Here is a 21,396-nt window from a genome sequence, read left to right as displayed (position 1 = left end):
TCAGAAATAAATAATATAGTACATAACTGAGCAATAAAAATTTTATTAACATACAACATGTTTCATGTTATTATTTAAATAACTTTTGATTCTTTTTCTCCTTATAATCTTTGGTGGTATTTTAACATTTTTATACGTATATATGTGATTCCTCATTTTGATAATTTTAACAACTCATATATTTTATTACATCTAATTTGCACACATAAGTCTGTCATAAATGATGCTATGTGAGCTTCTTTGTCTTTTTGTTTACCACTTTCAAATACAGTGACTAAAGTCATTCTAAGATCGGTATTATACATGGCATATGTACATATATCCTAAAAGAAAATCAATTTGTATTAAAATATAAAATTTATCAAAAAGCGCCTCTATTAACATACTTTTACATTTTTATAATATATAATCTTATCCATAGCAAGAAGTTCCGTATGTCGTTCTTTAATTCGTTTTTGTATGTGATCTAAGTGAATTGATGGCTTTTGTACAAATACCTAAAAAGTAATATTTTTTTTAGAAAACAAAATTTAGTGAATATTAATACTGCTACAACGTATTACATTTATCTTTTTTCCAATCATTTATAATTTATATAGACTCACGCTAGGACAACTAAGAACAACAGGAAATTGTTCAGAAGTATTTGGTTCTCTACGTGGATGTCTGTAACCCAGACCTGCATCTTCTACTCCCCTAGAGTCAAATATTATTAAGACTGCGAGGACGTCGTGTTTACGTTGAAAGCTTTGTATTCTAAAATAAAAATGTATATCAATACTCATTCAATAACTTATTAATTGAAATAATTAAAAATGTTTTACTTATGGTAGTAGTCCACATTTTGCTTGCTCATGATACTTCTCATTTCTCCTGGACTAGCCTGCTGACTTAAAGTAGTATGAAAATATAAAGAGCACTTAGCTAATATGCTACTACGTAGTTTCACTAACCATTGATACAATGCTGGTTGTTGATTTGCTTTTAAAAATGAGGCACTGAAACCCAGTTTCCATGACTAAAAATATGTTAATTAATTAAAAATATTTATCTTTTTCCTTCTTTATCTTATCTATATCACTTACCTCTTTACTTTGTAAAGTTCTCTCCCAAGCTGACATTCTTGTCTGTGCACCATACAGAGCCATTAATGTTGATAAAAATCTCCAATGTTGAAGTTCAACTTGTGCCTTTGTTAATTGCACTAATATTTCGCACTCTAAACTAATCAAAGCATGTCTTAATTTCAAGAAGAATAAATTATGACCACAATTTCCAGTTTTTAACTCTAATATTTTATTTTTATTTGTACTTACGTTAAACTTGCTTTAATAGCAGTTAGTGCTAGATGCGAACAAGACAAGGAATGAATTTCTACTATTCCTTCAATGCATTGTAATAATTCCTGATATTTCATAGTTTTGCTATTGATACTCATATTGTACATTTTTTCATAACTGTAATAGAATAATATTATATGAGATATTTAACTACAAGTTATAGTAACAATATACTAACAAATCTATCAGTTGTATTTTCGCAGTAATATATTGACACAGTTGATTAGAAACCTCAGCAACTGTTGCACCAATTGAATTGGTTCCTCTGGTCATTTCCTCTACCCTTTTTAGATCAGATTTCAAAGATTCATATACTGTTCTTAATGAGTTCTAGAAAAACACGTAATAATAGATATTAATTAAATGTCATTATTATTTATTTTTATATTATATTAAAATAAATATTAACATATTTACATCTTTCCGCAAAAATCCTTTATTTTTAGTATGGAGGAAACCTAGATCTGCATATGAATGTTCTGCTACTGCTATTTGTGGTAAATGCATAAGTAGCATTCCCCATGGGCCCATTTGTGTTTGACGACATGATCCACGTTCCTTTTCCTGGAATTAATGATTACAGATGAATTTCTAAATTATTAGAAGATAGTAATTAGTTCTCAATTTAAAATGTTGAGTTTATATATCTAAATTTGTAGAATATCATCACAATTTCATTTATGGATTTGTATATTTCATCTGTCATATTCTGCAGTAATGTATGTTACGTTAATGTATGGAAACGTTAACACTAAAGTTCGTAAAAGCTATTATAAATATACATTCCATTATATTAAATCAAACAGATTTTTATTTTACGTTACTAGTAAATTTGTATATACTTTATAGTAATTACTTACAACTAATTCTTTAGCTTTGTCAGTACACAATTGAGCAACTTGAGCAAAAAATGTATTAAGAAATTCTTCTTCGTGATCCATTTCTTATCTGTTTTTATTATGATCACAACAAAATAGCTTATGTTTATTTTCATTACTCATATTTCTAGAGGTTATAAAATCTTAAAATAGTGTACATTACACTGAATTGTAGTCATTTCAATATGGACTGATTTATGATTGTGGTGACCTCTGAGTTGCACATGTATTTCACAAATAATCTGAATTCGCGCCAAAAATAAACCATTTAAATGGTCTTAAGAAGATAGAATGTCATTATTTTCAACAAAACATTAAGCCTATGTTTATGTAATATAAATTTCAAGATGCACTTTAAATATTTGTGACGACTAAACAACTATTCTTGTCTTCAATCATATATGTATGTTCATACATTGTTAAATTTAATATTTATTCATTTCTATAGAACCATCCCCTCTTTCTAACTTCATTTGTTGTTCAGCGACATCTATCAGATTAATGTTTTCTAGGTGTATAATTCTAATGTTCAAGTCCTACAAATACATATATGTTTCATGAAATAAATAGTAGTTTGAAAATTGTAACTCAAACTTTTGAAAATTTAGTATGTTTAAATACTAATTCTTATAAAATACATGAAATACATAGTATATTTGTATCAAATATTTTCATTTGATAAGTGATGAATTTTCGAAAGATTAAATATCCATCACGAATATTGTGTAAATTTCACAATATAGAATCTGCAACGTAAAACATTAGATAGTATAAGTATCCGTACTTCGCGGTGCGTATGTTCCATGTACTGATAACGCGTTCAATACTAAAAAAAAGTTGAAGTTAAAACTCCTAGTATTATAAATTATTATAATTAATTTAAAGTATTATAAATTAAAAACAATGGGCTTTATTCGATCTCTATCAACAAGCGAGTATTTTTTATATATATGTGTAATAAACTGCTTTTTTTTATCTACAGTATTAAGTGAAAGTGAACCTATATATGATGGTAGATTTCAAATGATAATGACGTCTATGGTAAATATTTATAATTCAATTTATCTGTATTAAATAATATGAACTTACACGTATTAATGTTTCTAATAAATACTAGAGACCTGAAGATGCAATGTCACCACAAACCAAGGATAACCTTGGTTTTATACATGCATTTATAGCTTCTTTGTCTGTCATCGTTGTTTCTGAATTGGGCGACAAAACTTTCTTTATCGCTGCTATTATGGCAATGAAACATCCAAGATTGACAGTTTTTATAGGAGCAATTAGTGCACTGGCTTTGATGACTCTCCTCTCAGGTATTGTTATATGTAAAAGTTTGATTAGACAACTTTTTTTATTATCCAATAATATCTAGGATCTATTCTAAATATGAGTGTGACATTTGAAAATTGTTACAAAAATTCATATAACTAAGTATTCCATGTAATTTTATCTATGATATACAATGAAGTTTGCATTCTGTTATCCAATATCTGATTACCTGTATAAAAGATATCCAAAACATTTTTATGTTTTAGCACATGATTACACAGTATGTTTTGATAATCTTGTCACTTCTCTTGTAACTTTAAGTATTATTTGGATTCGTAATAAGCCCAATTCAATCCTGAACTTAAGTATTTTAATATTATTAATAGGTTTTATCTAGATTACAGATTTTATTTATTTTCCAAGTAAAGAAACAAGAAATTTAAATTCAAAGAGCAAATAGATTTTATGATAAGATTTCTATACTCAATCTACTAATTTTAACATTTTTTATATATTTGATTGAAATGTGGCAGAATACCATAATATAAAAGCTATATACGGTATAACACATTTACTAGAATTGTTTTTAGTAGTATATTCAATAATATTATGGTATTTATAAAATAATCAAAACATTATATGTATATTATATAATAGTTGTCTTTCTTTCTGATCTTCAGTCATTTTTGGATATGCTGCAACCATAATTCCTAGTGTTTATACATACTACATTTCTACTGCACTTTTTGCTTTATTTGGTTTCAAAATGCTACGGGATGGTTATAAGATGTCTGCAACTGAGGCACAAGAAGAATTAGAAGAAGTGCAATCTGATTTAAGGAAACGAGAAGATGAGGTATCAGTATTAAAAATATAAATAGTTATAAGCAATTTTCATTAGATTTTATAGAATAATTGTTTTGAAACTATTCCTTTAACGTTTTTGCAGGAATTAAATAATTTTTAAATATCATCACTTTCAGTATGAAAAGGAAACTGCAAGCACTTTAGTACAAGATCCAGAAACTGGTGTTATAAGAAAAGCAACAAAAATTAGTGCACTGATGCTCCTCTCTAGGATATTCCTTCAAGCATTTACATTAACATTTCTTGCAGAATGGGGTGATCGCTCACAGCTTACAACTATCATACTTGCAGCAAGAGAGGTGACATTTATATTTAATATTTGACTTTATAATATTTATTTTTATAAAATCATGTATAGAACAATGTTGAACCCTAATTATAAAGAAAGAAAAATTTATTATTTCTAGAATGTTTATGGAGTTGTAATAGGTGGAATATTAGGACATTCATTTTGTACAGGATTAGCAGTATTAGGGGGGAGGATGATAGCTCAGAGAATTTCAGTACGAACAGGTGAAGTATACTTTTCTATATTAAAAAATAGATAATATTTCTACTTGTATAAATTATATATGTATATGTAAATCATTAAATATTAATGATACTGTAATGGAATTTAAAAGGAATAACGAATTGGGACTATTTTTATTATTTATAGTGACCATAATTGGTGGATTAGTATTTCTACTATTTGCTTTAACAGCACTTTTTATCAGACCTACGGAAGATGTATGAAAACAGTATACAGTGTTTATATACCTATATGTCATAAAATATATTTTGCTATGAGATAATGTACATATTTTCCATATTTGTGTACAGATTGTGTGATGAGATAGTAAAAATCATAATATACACTACATTTTTACCTAAAAAGTACTTATGTATATAATTTGTACATTATGCTTGAAATTATATTGATATAAATAATTACTCATGTGAATAAAATTGTTGTAAGATTAAATGATACGACATATCAAGCACTAAACAACGGTGTATAGTGTAAAAATAATAAGTAGTATTATTATAAGCTATTTTATTGAATACTTTAAGTTAGAATATATACACACTCTACTTACACTACATAAATTCTTCCAGAAATTCTTGTAGATATATTAAGTTACTATTATTTTATAATTACTATTATTATCATTATTTCGCTAATACTATGTTCTTTTATTATGAAAAATTAACGTATTAAATCTACATTCGTATACCGGGATTATAAATATGGAGAAACATGCTTCTTATGTGTAGTACAATTAAGTTTTAATTAATTAAATAACAAAGACATGTAATATTTCTTTTATAAATATAGATCAACGATATACATTAATGAGTGGATTTATTTTAAAAGAAATAACGAAATATAAATCGATTCTGTGTAAAATCAGTCTAAAGAGAGCATAATACTAGCTTCTTATAGCTTAATTATCCTTCCCAAATATTGATACATACGAGTACTATAACATGTTCGCAATTATTTTAAGAGTTGTAACACATAAACTCCTGATAATTAGCATTATAACACATATATAGTTACTGAGAAAATCAAGACATAAATGCTACAGTTAATGTTGCACTGAATAGCGTAACATTACGTACATTAGGTACGACGATTATTCTTTCTGGTCTATGTACTATTTACTTCATATTGTATTGTGTGTATTATTGGTTCTTAATCCAGTTATTTAAGCACTGCAACCCTGTAAAATAGAATTTATCTGTTCATATAGATAATATACATAATAAAATAAATATTATTAATATTTTCTTTATATAAAATTAATTTAAAGACGTAAATCAGAAGGAATATTTTTAATTGCTTTAATTCCGAATTCTACTTTATGATTCATGATTGTTATATACAATATACAGAATGTATAAAGAAAATATTTAAAAATATATGAACTCGTTGAGAGCTCATTGAGAGGAATCGTCAAAAACATCAAAATCAATTTTAGTACAAAATGTAATTTTGTATTTACTAGTATTTCGTAATACGAATGAATCTTTTAAAAACACATTAAATGTAACTGAAAGTATTAAGAATTTTTGAAATCCCAACAAAGAAAAATTTAAAGAAAAACTGTATTGCAACATAAAATTGTAATATTAACAAAGAAACTATTAAAATACTTATATTTATTTTCACTTCTAAAAATATGTTCAATGTGTTCTTTTATTAATCTACATTCACATTTGTGAATCATAAGCCAATGTATATTTTAAAGTATTTATATTTTGTATTATTTTTATTCATTGTCATGATTTCATTATATTATTTATTACGAATAAGTAACCTCATGAAAGGATACAAAATTACATTTTAGGCCAAAAAATTCTTTCTTTATATATCTTCCTTAAGTCTCAAAACCATTTTCACTAAACACTCTGTACATTTTATTTTATATTCTTGAAATGCAAGCTAAAATTTTTAATAAATTCTTAAACTATTATTCATATGTAATTCCTTCTTTCTTACTTAGTAAGAATTAATAGGGGTTAATTCATGTTGGACTTGACTGGCTAGTAGTTCTACATTGTGCTTCAGATGCTCGAAGTTTTTCGAGCCTATGCAATGGATCCATTAGGCTTTTTTCTTCCGAACTGGCGGATTCGGCTATTTCTGGAGCAAATTATTTATGTAAAGTAATAATAAGTAATTTCATTAGTATTTCACATTATAAGTATTTACCTGCTGAGTACTGATTATTAGTTTGTGTTATAAGATTTTGATTTTTTCGTGCTTGATCAATATCCCTTAATCCTTGTTCTATAAAGTCTTGAAAGAATTGATGAGATTTTACCAAGAAAGGTTGTACATCCGCTTCAGGATATTGAAGTTTAAAATCGTAAAGCTGCATTAAACCCTGTACAAAATAAGTATACTTATTAAGTATAAGTATAAAAACATTAGCTACTAGATAATTGAAATATATTATCTAGTTATCCATTAAAAAATAAATATATTATTTATCGATATACATACTTCTTTTGTATGTTCTTTAGATCCAATCTTTTTAAATATTTCGGACAACTGTTGATGCGTAAATTTCGACAAATGTTCTTGAGTTTTTCCCGCACCGCTGGATTTTAGAGCACTTTTGGGGTTGCTATTAATTTCATCTGGCTTAAATGTCTATTAAACATTATTATCAGAAATTAAAATTTTATGTATTTCATAAGATTCAATATCTCATAATATTTAATTTACTAACCGCAATTAGCCTAATAAGATAATTCTGTAATTCTGATTCATTTGTATTGTTTATTCGTGTTAAGTGACTGAGTATGGTACTGCCTTTTACACGGGTCATACTATGAAGAATTGTCTTTATTGTACGTAATGGAGTATCAGATTTTCGTTTTTTCCACCATACACTTGGATAATCCTGTAAAATATACAAATTTAAAAAGAAGAAAAAAGTATCTTTATTATAGATGGCACATACAAAATGTTTACAACAAAAAAACTGTTACCTTAAGGAACCGATGTACTTCTAAAAGAATAGTGTCATAATCTAAATCTGCAGCCCAATTAGGGATTGTTTTCACTATTTTCCATAAACACTTCATTACTAGTTCCTCATATTTGGATGGAGCAGCAGATTCAGCACATCCATGAAGTAATTTTATTAAAACACTTAGCATTAAAAAGATGAATGAATTAGTTATATTTAATACTTTAATAAGGATATTTAAATATATGTATAACAACTGTCATCAACATTATTATCAATGCTAACATACATTACTAAATAAAATTTTTAAGATTATTACCATATGATAGTAGTATGATTTGAGTTGTCTATTATTTTACAAACAATGTTGTTAATAACGCGATAATATGCTTCTGCCTGGTGTAAATGATTTAGTTTGTTCTCTGCTAATAAGCTGATCATTTGATCCACAAGTTCTTTCAGATGTATTAATGGAACGTTCTTTCCAAGAATCCCAGTATCGTAAAACTGTAGATAGTTCCACAATAAATACAAAAATGTATACTGTTACTATCTTATATGTATTATATAATTAATTCTTACCGCTAATAAAACCATAAATGTATTTCTAAAACCTTTAGATATATCTGCACCTCCTTGTTGTAAAGGATAAGTTTGCAAAAGTTTTAATTGCATATTTATCGAACCAATAAATTTATCTTCCTTAGATTGTAAACTCAAAAATTGATGAGATTTTATCAGCTACAAAATAATTAAAAATTACAAATATAATATGTATAACTTAATACACAAACATGTATATTCTAAATACGGACATTATCGATGCTGTTCATTGATTGTATTGCAACAGCCAAATCTAAACTAGCCATTGCAAGAATTTTACGTTCAAGACTTTCCTCTTTGCTAGTATTACCAGTGCCCAGCTGCTGCTGCGTCATTGATGCAGATTTTGATACTAATAATTTTGGAGGGGACATAGGAATAACTCTAGAAAAAATTTTTTAATTAAAATCTAACATTTCAAACAAGTCACTTTGATAGCTTGTATTATTAGATCTAACTTTATATAAAAACATAAAACGAAGAAAATTACTAATTATGCCTTCTATTACTGATAATTAGAAAATGTAACAAAAGATGATAATAATTACTTACGGTACTTTATGTATATTCATTGTGTTTGTTGTGGGATTTTCATTTAGATCTGTTAAATCAATTTCTACCAGAACAGGATTACTATACTTTACAGGTGCATTTAATTCAATTCTTTGTAAAAAATCCATGTCAAGTCCAAATGGACCTGAAACTTTTGGTTGTGCCGAAGTTGGAGAATTTCTAAAAATTAAAATTATGTAAAAATTGTGTAAAATCATATTAATACTACATTTACTGTACTTATTATTACAGTATTTACTACATATAAATCTAATCTATATAGGACGATTGTCTTGTCACCTTAACAACATTGAACCAGTTTCAAACCACAAAATTTATTCTAATGTATATTATCTTTTATAAAATTGATATGATCATTATGATCAAGAATATGTATATGCAATAGTGACCTCAAATAAACTTATACTACTACGCTGAAAATAAAATAACCAACTAAACATGCGATTGCTTGTTATTTCCCATATACCCGCCACCATACATATACAGCATACTAAAAACAAATCACAAGAAGCACAAACGTTTTAATATCATCTTCATCATGATTTGGAGATGAAATGTTTGAAAGAGGTTCATTAGTTTCATAAGAGTCTGTTGGTACATTTGTAGTCTCTGTTACATGTGGCCTGGAAATATTAAAAGCAGATTCGTACAAACAAAAATAATTAACAAAAAAGAAATAATAAGATATAGTTACAAAAAATATATAGTATTAAAGATGTTTTGTTTAATTATATTAGCAATTTAATAATAACATCAAAAGCAATGGCATTAAATATCCATAAGTGATATAATTAATGTCACGACATAAAAATTATAATACATAAAATAAATGCTTTTATATGGAAATGTCATTAAAAATAAGTTTTAATGTGCAGAAATATATATAAAACTATTGCATTACACTTACAGTTCATTAGATTGAGGTGGTACAGGTGGCTGTGGTGATTCAGGTATTTCATCATTTTCTTCTTCATATTCTTCATTAGAACTTTTAACATCTTCATTAGAAGGAATAGGTGTTGCATTTGAAGGTGTTGAAAGTCTATTGGCAGAGGCTAATTTTACTGGGTAATTTTTAGCAGCTCTTTTAATACGCTCATCCAATAATGATTGATCTTTTTCAGATATCTAAAAATCAATAAATTAGTGAAACACCATAATTACGTAGCAATAAATACATAACAATTATAAAATCATTACCTGACCAATAAGTTTGTATATTCGTTCCCCTTGAAGAAAATATGCTTGAACAATGCAATTTAAAGCAGCATTTCGAACAGAATTATCACGATCTGCTATTTGTTTGGCAATTTCTTTTAGTGCCACAGATGTAGATGGTTGGCAAACTGACAATCCATAATTTTCAATAAGAGAACCAAGTTGATCTAAGCATTCTAAAAGTAGAACAATTATTTAGCATTTGCTAATCACGATTTCTATATTTTTTAATTACTTTATTTACCTGTTCTCTGCCGAGCATTTTTAGATTTTAAGCCTTCCATTACATAAGAAAATAATTTGCTCACTGGATACACCAATGCTATTTGTTTAAATAAAGCACGAACTCCATTACGCACTGCATCTTTTGGATCGCCAATCTGGACAAATATGTGTGTATATATTGATACAAGTAAAATATATGTTGACAGAAACAACTATTAAAACAACAATATTGCTGATATAGCAAGGTATGAAGTAATTTACTTTGATAATGAGATATGGAATAAACGATGCGGCCTCATTTTCCAACATATGATACTGGTTTTCTATTAATAAATCAAATACCATTCTCAAATACTCTAAACCTTTTAATAGTACTGAAGGATTAGTGTCAAAAAATCGTAGCGTCAACCACTTGAGAATAAGGTCTAAATTCGATACCAATGCTTTACTATTATCGGGCAAATCCTAAAAATAATAAAAATATTAAAATGACAAACATTAAAAACACTACAGTAGAATATTAGTATTTACAAAAATAAATAAATACAAGATTTCGATATGTTAAATGTTTAAAATAATTACCTCGGTTAATGCCTCAATTGCTTTAAGATGATATCGAAAATCAGAATGAAACATATTGGCTAATAAAGTTTTATTTACGTTTGCAGCAGTCATAAGTTCTTTTAAAAGTTCAACAAATTCTTCCCTTGGTGTCGTAAAATTCCATTTTAAGACTTTTAACTTTTGTTCGTCGATCACTCTTTGATGTTTCAAATTATTAGTAGCCAATAAAGGACTTGTATCCACATCATCATCTTTTTTACGAGCACTACCAGGTTTTGATGTTGGTTGTTTTTGATTAGGTTTTACTACTGCTTTTGCAGCTTTCAAAGCTCCAGCACTTTTAACAGTTTTCTGATTTTCCTTTGGTGCTTGTTTTTTCGGCAGAGGTTTTATAGGCAAATTCGGTCGAGATTTATCTAACGCAGTAAGTACTACTGTTCGTGAACCAGGTTTCAGTTTTTCTGTATTTCTAGCCATTACTTCATAAGAAAGATGAATCATAAATCCTAAAACTGCTTCTTGAGCATTTTTCCGCACATCGGAATTACGATCCTCTAAATTATTGTACAAATACGGAAGACATACAAGAAGTTCTTCTTTTGGTATTTGTTTTATAGGAATCAATGGTAATTTTTGTGCTAACCAACCCCAAACCTCAGCTCTAAGTAGTGGTGACCCAGATTTCAAAGCATCTCCAATCATTTCACCATCAAAAAATTCTTTATAACCACATTGATCTCCCCATGTATTTATGCAAGAAATAGCTGCAGTTCTAATCCAATTTTTGTTATCACCTAAACATTGTATAAAGCCGGGGAATAGGACTCGAATATGTTGTTTTGCTGGAGGACCCATTGCAACAGCTAAAGCTTGACATATCCCTAAAGTTGACTGAGCTATTTTACTATTGCTATCAACTAATCGTAGTGCCAAACCTTGTGGTAAATCACCAATAGAACCTTTTATAAATTTTGCCTCAGATATAATGGCATTTATTTTTTGTAAGCCTTCATTTCGTACCTAATTTAAACAAAAATTTTTTTAGATTATCAAATAATTGCTCATCTTAAAGTATAATGCTAACCTTCCAATTTTTATCAGTTAGTTCATTAAGAAGACCTTCTGTAATTTGATTACTAATATCAGCACGTGGAATAAGATTATTAATATCAGTTTCACTATTACTACTAGATTTTTTGTCCATTTCTACATCTTCATCATCATCGCTTGTTTTATCCTTTTTGCTCTTTATCCCACGAATTGGAACAGGTGGTGACTCACCATTGTGCTATTAAATAATAATTTATATTAACATAATATTATCATTATTACAAACATAAAGTTTAATTTATATAAAGTATTATAAAAGACATGTATTTTGAAACAATAATTTACTACAACAGAACTAAGATTACCTTTTCACATTCTTGTTCAATTTGTTGACGTAAAGCTGGTTTCTCATTCTCAAAAAACATAAGTAGTGGTTTACCCATAAATAAGTATAATGTACCTAATAATGTAATAGCTGAAGTACGAACACCAGGATTTGTGGCGGCAACTGCCTTTTTTATATTTTCCATTAAGGATTTAACATTGATACTAAAACATATTTATTATAAGTTATATATGTATACACTAACCACCGTACATTATTTAGAATAGAATGTTATATTAAATAAATTATTACTTACACACATCCAAATTCTATAAGACCCCTACATAATAACGCTAATGTTTCTTGTTGAACTTTAGGATTTTTTTGATTAAAAGCAAATGCTACTATTTCTTGTGCCACATATTCCAAGCTTGTTGCTTCTGCTATTACTAAAAGAGTTTCGCCGGCAACTGCGCTATTTTTCGCGTCGCCTAATTTTTCAGCTATGTCCATGACACAATATTCACAAACAGTACTGGAAAGAAATACAATTATACTACGTATATGACTTACAATATACCTCTAAAATTAAACTTGGATTATCTTACGTTGAAAACGGAAAATTTTCTGCCAAAAACTTTACTATCTCTAATCTCAATTTTAGAACTTGGAAATTTGTATCTTTGAAACCTGGTTTCTTTGCTAAGGTTCGTACAATCACTTGTATAGGTATTTCCATTGGATCTATTTGCTTTACAAACTAAAATAACACATTGTTTGTTACTTAACATCTAATACAATATTAGTACTTTACTTATGATTAAAAACAGATTACATATAAATGTTTCAATTACCTCCAAAAGTTGCTCAACTGCAGCTAACCGAGTCTTCCAATTGCTGTCAACAAGACCACTAAGGATATCAGCTGGTAGCATTTGAATAGCCATTTCTTCTATCTCTTCAACACTATAATTTTTTTCTATTTGAAGTTTTGTACCAGATGACTTTTTAGAAACAGCTATAATAAATAATAAAGATTAGATAACTAGATCAAGCAACAGTAAAATTATTAGAATAATAAACTTTAGGAATTATGTATAATTACCTAAATTAGTTAAAGAAGCAGATGGTTTCTTAGAAGGAAGTTTTTTAGTTGTACTAGTATTAGGTCTTTTTGTGGTTTTCGACTCTAGCTCTTTAGCTTTTGCTGTTGATTCAATTTTACTTGGAGCAGTATTTGGTCTTTCTACTACTTTTGGTGCACTAGGAACTTTAACATGAATTACAGCTTTGTCTGCGCATTCTTTTATCTAGCAAGATGGGAAAAAAATATATATATAACATTATAATGGATATAATTAACAATTTTTGGCCTTAAATACCTTAGTCATTTTCAAATTATCTATATCCGTAAGAAATGGCATCATAGATTTTTCACCAATTAATTTCATAGCTGTGCCAAGTGCTTCTGCAGAACTATCTCGAACAGTTGGATCTAAAACAAATGATTTTGGTGGTAATAATATTAACAAATGTATGTTAATACATGTATATATTAGTACATAGTACAATGTATCTCAAAATATACCTGGTTCATTTAAGGTTTTCAAAAGTACACCAGTATAAGCCTTTAATAGCTTTTTATTTAAAGTTGGTGGTGGAGTATGTGAAAAACATCTTGCTAAATAAGCAGCCGTTTCTGCTTTTACTGCAGGATTTTTGTTCTCTAATGCAGCAAGTGTATCTTCTAGTATAAGATCAATAGAAACCTAATGTATGCATAAAACATTATTTGCATATTTATAAGGTGCATATTATTCTTTTATAAATTTTATTATATATTATCTAAACATTGGATTAAATCTACAGTAAAAAGATGTTAAAATTATATACATATAAAGAAATATAATAATAAATATACATAGTTAACAATTATTTATACTTCACTTATACTTACACTAAGAAAAATAGCATCTGCAGCTTCTCTAAGTGCTTGCACAACGTTTTGTTTCTTTTCACGAAACTTTTCCAAAATTGATGACAAACACGCAGTTGCATAAGGTTGAAATCTCTTTTTTAGACCGCCTGCTAATCCTGCCAAACATTTTCCAGCCAATGCAACCACTAATACGTTAGTATCTTTGGATATGATCTGTTTATAATATTTAAAAAATGAATAAAGTAGAAATGATTGAAATATGTAGTAGCAAAGAGACTCATACCTTTTTCAAAGCTCTTACAACATCTCCATAATCACCATTTTCCAATTTAGGATTTTTTACGAGAGCATCTAATGCTTCTAAGGCTTCTTTCCGTTCTTGCCATTTTTTAGCTTCAAGTTTTTCATAAAAATCTTTTGGAAGTTTAGAAAGTATATCAACAGGTTCCAACAATTCATAAGGATCAATGTCAGGAGCAGAAACGCTATCACCATCATCTTTGCCCTCTTAAATATAATGCAAATCTTTTATTAAGAATAGGAACAGCAAAATTACAATATATAATTTTAAAACCATTTACCTTCACCGATATCACTTGTAGAATCTGTAATACATATCGCCTTAGGCTTTTGCGATTTCAAAAATCGAGTAGGAACAACTTTTTCTTCTTTTAAATTATTAAACTCTGCCTCCAATTCCGTAATTTGTACTGGTTTTAATGTATTCAACTGTTGTTTTAAAGGAGCTCCTATCCATCTAGATATTGCAAAATAAAATTAGAAATAGAACTTTTGTTAATTTTATTTACATGAATATTATATATTACTGTATAATGAAAATGTTTTAAGACAATACCTGTAAATTTCAATAACCATGAATTTTCCTTCATCTCTGACAGTTTTGTCTCTATCTTCAAGAAAACCAGGAATCTTCTTCATTAAAGGCTTTATATTAATTACTTTTGGTCCAAATTGTCTACAAGTTTAAGAAACTAGTAGTTACATACTGAGATAATAATATATATCGAACAACAATTTTCTTGACACCTGGCTATTACGGTCAATATATACAATAATATGTAATACAAATAATATGTAATTACCTTAAAGCCAATGTTAAAGTAGAAATACATGCAGCAACAATTTTTGGATTTTTTGCTTCTGTCCCCTTTAATAACTCTTCTTGAACAGCTTCATGTTTTTCGATTTCTATATACATCAGTGTTATTTGTACTGCTAACTCTTTTGTTTTAGCTTTAGGTGCAGCAATACATTTAGTAACTATTCCACTCATAACTTCACCAACAGTTCTATAAAATTACAAGTATGTAATTTTGTTAAAAGTTTATCAATGTATATTAAAAAAACATGCATTATACATATTAATAAACTTCATACCATAAAGATAATAGTAAATTATTTTAATAGATTAATACATTTATTATAATACACAATACTCACTTCCCTGCTACCGCAGCATTTTCTATGAAAGCTAATGCTGCTTCCAATCCTTTTTCTTGAGCAACTGCATTACTGTCTACCACAAACTTTTTAATAAATCCTAAAAACTTGTTCCACTCTGGAGATTTTTCATCATCGATACATTGGAATGTATTTACACATTCTTTATATCCATGCAAACGAGCCCTCCATAACTAAATAATATTAATGAATAGAAATATTTAAAAAGTCATATTTTTTAAACTAAATGTTAAAGGTTATAGCAAGAAAGGAACATATGTATATATTACCTTATGCACACATCTTTCTTCTAGTGGTAATTTGATATATTCTGTGTCTTGTTCCATGTTTCAAAATCTATAAAGATAATAATTAAAATGTTTTAATTTCTGTTTCATGTTATATTTATTTCTATTTTATTAAACATATGGTTTACCAAAAACTTTAATAGCAAGGTTTAATTCCCAATAAGTATTGCATTATCTTTTTTTACAAAGTTCTTTATAAACTAAATATAACTGTATCCACAATTTATAGAAAATATGTAGCAAATTAGACCATATTTTGATTAAGTATGACATTTAATTGCAGAAACCAGAGCAAAACATATATTATGAATATGAATATAATCAATATGTGAAACATTAAATTTATAAAATTTACAAGATATGAAATACATTCATATGTTCATTGGAAGCTGCAATTTTTGCTAACATTTACACAATTTTCGAAGATATTTTATTTCTAGTTATGAGTAGGAGAATAAATTTTTAAAATAAACATGTAATAATAAAAATGTAAATTAGGTGGATTGAATTTTCAAATCTTAAAAGTAACATATGAAATAAAAGATTAGAAGTTATAATTCTCTAGCTGTAATTATAATTGGTATAAAAATAATGTATATTAAATGATTTGTAGAAAAATTAAAATTATAATTTGAAGATGATATTTATTGCATATAAATTTATTGCACAATGATATATTTTAGTACTAACGATTTACATGTTTCGTATATAACGGAGTAAATATTAATTTCTTACTACGTACGTTTTTTGATAGAAGAAACAAAACAATACAACAAATGTTGTACTGTGACAGGAGAGATTTCAGATATTAGGACATAATACTCGTAAGGATTCGTCATTAAAAATTCGAACCTACCTTACAAAACGAAGATATAGGAGAATATCTTTTGACAGGAGAATCAACGTTCTTAGAAAAATCGTCGATTCAGTTTATTCGAAATATTCACGTAACCAGACTGTAAGGCCTATGATGACCTTTCAGCGGCTGTTGAGTCTTTTACATTTAATTTTCAAATATAAATTCTCTGTTCTGTACAACCGTCAAGCTGAACGCAAACAAAAAGACAACTATGTATATCTTTCGAAACTATGAATTTCTGAACCCGGTCAATGTTGCAGTTTACTACTTCTGTCGATAGATGGTACTAAAAGCCAATTTCTTTTGTTCTAAATCTTATGCTTCATTTCATTAACTTCATTTACTCATTTAAAAAATTTTTCATAACTTTATATATTCATTTTTATCTCTAATTGATGTATCTTTACATAATATTGTTTAACTTTATTAAAACCAATTATTAATATTTGAATATTTCTGTTCATAATTTAAAAGTTTATAGAACAGCAGTTCTTAAACATTTTCCATTTACGATCCCATCTTGCCCGGGAAAATTTTACATGACTCCAGTTATATACATAATAAAGTACATAAAATAAATATACAAACAAAACGTTAATCAATAATAAATAAAAGAACTTTAATTCTAAACAATTCTTTATTATATTTATAATTTTCTTGCTTATTGTTACTTCGTAGGACAAAGCCAAAGCATATTGATGACATAAATATGCTTGTTTATTTTTTGTATAAAGAATTAAATCTTGACTGTATGTCTGAAACAACAAAGTATCTTTAACGTTTTACAGAGTTTATCAATATTGTGATTTTACAATCGTCAATGACGAAGATACCGTTTTGAAACAGATATGTAGTATAAAATCTTATAAGTGTGTTTGAGACTATTTTAGAAGTTGTTGGAAATTCTGTCTCAAATCTAAGCAAAAACAGGTTTGAACGATATTTTAAAATGCTTAGTGAATTCTTTGTGATCCTTTAGTAACAAATGATTGACATTTTTCATTTCATTGATATGTAGTAGTTGCAAAAATTTTTAATATGACATACTAGAAACTCAATTATTTTTACTATGGGCTACTAGCTACTCCGAGATTATTTACAATGGTGCGATTGCGTTTCTGCGGAAGTTTCAAAACTTTGTTTTACAACTATAAAAAGACGTATGTATTTTTATAATTATGCTTTATTAATAAAATATAATATCAAAAATATAACCATACAAAAAATAAAGACTACTATTTGTATTTCTTCATTTTATGATATCTTGAAAAACAATCCCCAAGGTGCATTCTTGGTTTATCAGGACAAGTATTGCAGTATTCACTCGTTTCATGTCTTTCACCTTTCTTCTGTCTGTTGGAGCAAACAATACAATCTCTTTTTTTACCTCTACGCATTTCATGAAGTTTCCCGTTTAATCTAAATTCAGAAGATGATGTAGAAGCTCTAGATCTTTCTTGTCGAAAATTATTAATCAGTTGGTCGACTAATAGTTTAACATATTTCAAATGTGTTAATGGTTTCTCATTTTGTTCTTTTTTCACAATTTTATATATGATATATGAATTAATTACACACACCTCCATGCCCCAAAAAAACATTTTTCTCCACCACTTAAGAGACTTTTTCAAAAAACAATAAGTAGATGTATATTGATTAGTTCGATTTATGCTGCTCATAGAATTTGTGTAGCTGACAACTACATTAGGCTTTCTAATGTTTACTTCTTTACCTCCTTGTAGAATTCTTTTTGAATCTATCATTCCAGCATCATTCCAAGTACTCAAGAGTGACATAATTCTCTTGTCTTTCCAGGCTAAGAACATCATTTTTCTTTTTTTATAAATAAAAATTTTCTTATCTGAAAACTTTGATTTTTCAATAAGCATCGGAATATCTTTGCTATTAGCTTTTATGGTACCAGTTAAGTAACATTTTACTTTCATTAATTCTTCTGCCAAAGGTATACTGGTATAGTATCTATCAGTAAACATATGATAACCCTGTGCCTCTGGAATTTTATCTAACAACTTTTGATATAAATGCAATGGAATCCTAGTGCTAACTGGTAAATCTGGACGAATAAGATTTCCTGATGTAATACTCCCATAATAAGGTAAGATAGTATAGATATAACCAGTTTCAGAATCCACCATCGCATATATTCTTATATTCCACTTTGTTGGCTTAATAGGGTTATAGGTAATAAATGAAATTTTCCCTTTAAATGTTACTATTGATTCATGTAAACAAATATTTTGACCAGGAATAAAGTGTTCAGAAAATTTTGAATCTATATAGTCTAAAAAAATGCTGGCTTGTTGTATATGTGTTTTAAGATTTTTGCTCCCTGAGTCAGGTGTTTTTAAATGAAGCATCCAAAATATTTGATTGAATCGAGCTCTTGTAAATATATCCGAAAAAAAAGGGATTCTACTGTTATGTTTGGTCGACCAATATTCTTTCATGTTAGAAATAGGCATTGTACCCATATTTAGAATGACTCCAATGAAAGCCCAGAATTCATCTTCAGTTACATCATGCCATGTTTGCCATATAGAGTCTTTAGTTAGATCCTTTGAATTCAACACAGATTTTGCATAGTTATTTGTTTCCTTTATTATTTCATCAACAAGTGGTTTTGTGAAAAATAGTTTGAAAAACTGAATAGGTTCAAAAATATTAGAAGAAATTTGTGGTCCTGTCGACTTTCGTCCTATTGAATAATTTACTCTCGTAGGCCTGTACTCATCCTCTGTAATACTAATCCAATCATCCTCTTCCGTGATGGGGCTTGCGATATCATCGGTATCTGATTCAATAGGCCGAGCATTTCGACTTCGATTAATTATAATATCACTGCTGTCGCTATCGCTCTCGGTATCACTATATCTACTTTCATTTATACTATTAATTTCAGCCAAATCGTCACTATAAAAACTAAGTTCGAATTCCTCTTCGCTTTCCGAAAATTCATTTTTTTTCATTTTCAGAGTAAATAAAAAAAAGGATTATAATAATTTTAACGCACAATTATACATTGAATGTAACAGTACAGACTTCTAAGGAAAAATGAAGAATATTTTAATTTAAATGTAAAAATAAACTACGCAGATTACTTGAAGCTTTCTTATTCATCGTTAATGTATGGTATAAACTATTGTTTTTATGTTGCCGCAACAGCGACAATGAAGTTGTTAGTTCCATTTACAATGTCGCTACGACAGCGACGACGGATTGCAAAGGGTTAAAAAATATATATTCTTTATATAAATATATTTTTCAAAACATCAATATATCTTCAATTTTATCTAACAGTATTAACTTCGAAACTTATTTGTTAATAATACAACAATTATTATATTTTAATGATATATATTAGTTATATTTTTTACTATTCTTTATGTTTACTTGTGCAGATAAAAGAGAATATAACATTTTTATATCTTTATTCATTTATTACTAATAATACTTACCTATACAGAAAATAGAATACTGTACAAATATTTTGTTAATTTATACAAATTTTTCTGTTTTCATAAGTCATTTATATCTTTGAATATTAATACAACATTGTTATACAATCACTTTTATGAGTGTTGCCTTTATCGAATTAATGTTATTTTTCCAATTCGATATATAAATTCCAGTAATTGCACTGCATTGTAACATCTATTTGATTATATATTTTTTTATTTATTTTTTTAGATATGTATGTATTTTATTTAGAATAATACACTAATGTTATGTACCTATAGCAAAAGCAAAATCCAATTATAATCCTAATTATAGAATGAGCTGAAAAATTTTTATGTAATAATAATTGATATATTGCAATATAACAGCAAAATATTAATTTAGAATATTATGTATACATAATCTCTTTTGATTATAATTAAATGCAATGATAAATCTCGCAAACATTTCGTTCGCTAGTTTATTACAGTAAGATTATAAATCAGATAAATATTATTTATTACATTTATTAATGTTTTATGCACATCATTGAATCATAAATTATAGGTAAGAAATAATGAACTGTTCTACCAGATTATGAATGAAAAAATTTATATTGTAGGTAACAATTATTCATCTATTATTAGGAATACTATATCAATGGTACATTTATGATCTATAGTAATACTTATATAAAATAATAGAAAATTATTTGAACCTACGATATACATATAAAAAAGTACAGTAACATCCTTCTGTATTGAAACATGTAATATGTATAACATGAAATAAGTTAACACATTACTTCCGATTTTAAGTTAACTTCTAATTCTGATGTAAATAGCACCAGCATAAACGTATAAAATGCACATGTTTCATATTATAAGAAAGCAGCGTGAAAAATAATACTTTATATCATAAACAAATAGACTATATATACTTACTTTTATATAAATATATATATATAAATGTTAGTACTCTAAATCTAGTA

At 27.4% G+C, this 21,396-nt stretch overlaps 3 protein-coding genes across 8 annotated transcripts; 1 reads left to right on the top strand and 2 right to left on the bottom strand.

Annotated features, from left to right (window-relative positions):
* Positions 1-73: 73 nt before the first annotated feature.
* Positions 74-2,611, bottom strand: LOC122578016 (KICSTOR subunit 2-like). 4 transcript variants are annotated; one of them, XM_043749852.1, is made up of 10 exons: positions 2,201-2,611; positions 1,758-1,904; positions 1,519-1,670; positions 1,317-1,457; positions 1,086-1,224; positions 954-1,018; positions 825-890; positions 606-756; positions 387-497; positions 74-323 (listed from the first exon to the last, which is right to left on the bottom strand). In XM_043749852.1, the coding sequence occupies exons 1-10, from the start codon at positions 2,279-2,281 to the stop codon at positions 153-155; spliced, it is 1,224 nt and encodes a 407-aa protein (XP_043605787.1). In that variant the 5' UTR covers positions 2,282-2,611; the 3' UTR covers positions 74-152. The 4 variants fall into 4 exon arrangements, with proteins under 4 accessions (XP_043605787.1, XP_043605785.1, XP_043605786.1 ...); XM_043749850.1 differs by having other exon boundaries at positions 75-323; positions 825-1,018; positions 2,201-2,288; positions 2,382-2,610; XM_043749851.1 differs by having other exon boundaries at positions 76-323; positions 393-497; positions 825-1,018; positions 2,201-2,610.
* Positions 2,612-2,786: 175 nt separating this feature from the next.
* LOC122578018 (transmembrane protein 165) lies at positions 2,787-5,293 on the top strand. Of its 3 annotated transcripts, none has more exons than XM_043749854.1 (7): positions 2,787-2,825; positions 3,201-3,259; positions 3,336-3,537; positions 4,174-4,349; positions 4,477-4,659; positions 4,768-4,873; positions 5,019-5,293. In XM_043749854.1, exons 2-7 carry the CDS (start codon positions 3,242-3,244, stop codon positions 5,093-5,095), a joined length of 762 nt encoding a protein of 253 aa, XP_043605789.1. In that variant the 5' UTR covers positions 2,787-2,825; positions 3,201-3,241; the 3' UTR covers positions 5,096-5,293. The 3 variants fall into 3 exon arrangements, with proteins under 3 accessions (XP_043605789.1, XP_043605788.1, XP_043605790.1); XM_043749855.1 differs by lacking the exon at positions 2,787-2,825 and adding an exon at positions 2,853-3,008; XM_043749853.1 differs by lacking the exon at positions 2,787-2,825 and having other exon boundaries at positions 2,850-3,259.
* A 395-nt stretch (positions 5,294-5,688) lies between these two features.
* On the bottom strand, positions 5,689-17,194 carry LOC122578015 (protein mini spindles). Its single transcript, XM_043749848.1, has 31 exons — positions 16,947-17,194; positions 16,073-16,139; positions 15,783-15,976; positions 15,425-15,631; positions 15,178-15,297; positions 14,903-15,078; positions 14,605-14,828; positions 14,340-14,534; positions 13,971-14,151; positions 13,765-13,877; positions 13,488-13,692; positions 13,237-13,400; positions 12,991-13,142; positions 12,699-12,917; positions 12,423-12,606; positions 12,092-12,295; positions 11,026-12,027; positions 10,705-10,908; positions 10,463-10,598; positions 10,201-10,394; positions 9,908-10,128; positions 8,980-9,159; positions 8,640-8,811; positions 8,407-8,565; positions 8,144-8,331; positions 7,844-8,006; positions 7,582-7,755; positions 7,353-7,502; positions 7,059-7,233; positions 6,846-6,989; positions 5,689-6,066 (listed from the first exon to the last, which is right to left on the bottom strand). The coding sequence occupies exons 2-30, from the start codon at positions 16,127-16,129 to the stop codon at positions 6,871-6,873; spliced, it is 5,832 nt and encodes a 1,943-aa protein (XP_043605783.1). The 5' UTR covers positions 16,130-16,139; positions 16,947-17,194; the 3' UTR covers positions 5,689-6,066; positions 6,846-6,870.
* Between the last annotated feature and the right edge of the window lie 4,202 nt (positions 17,195-21,396).

This window comes from Bombus pyrosoma, linkage group LG3, assembly GCF_014825855.1.
Source record: "Bombus pyrosoma isolate SC7728 linkage group LG3, ASM1482585v1, whole genome shotgun sequence".
Classification (NCBI taxonomy): domain Eukaryota; kingdom Metazoa; phylum Arthropoda; class Insecta; order Hymenoptera; family Apidae; genus Bombus; species Bombus pyrosoma.
The sequence above is the reverse complement of the archived record's forward strand: the minus strand, read 5'-3'. Positions and strand labels throughout refer to the sequence as shown.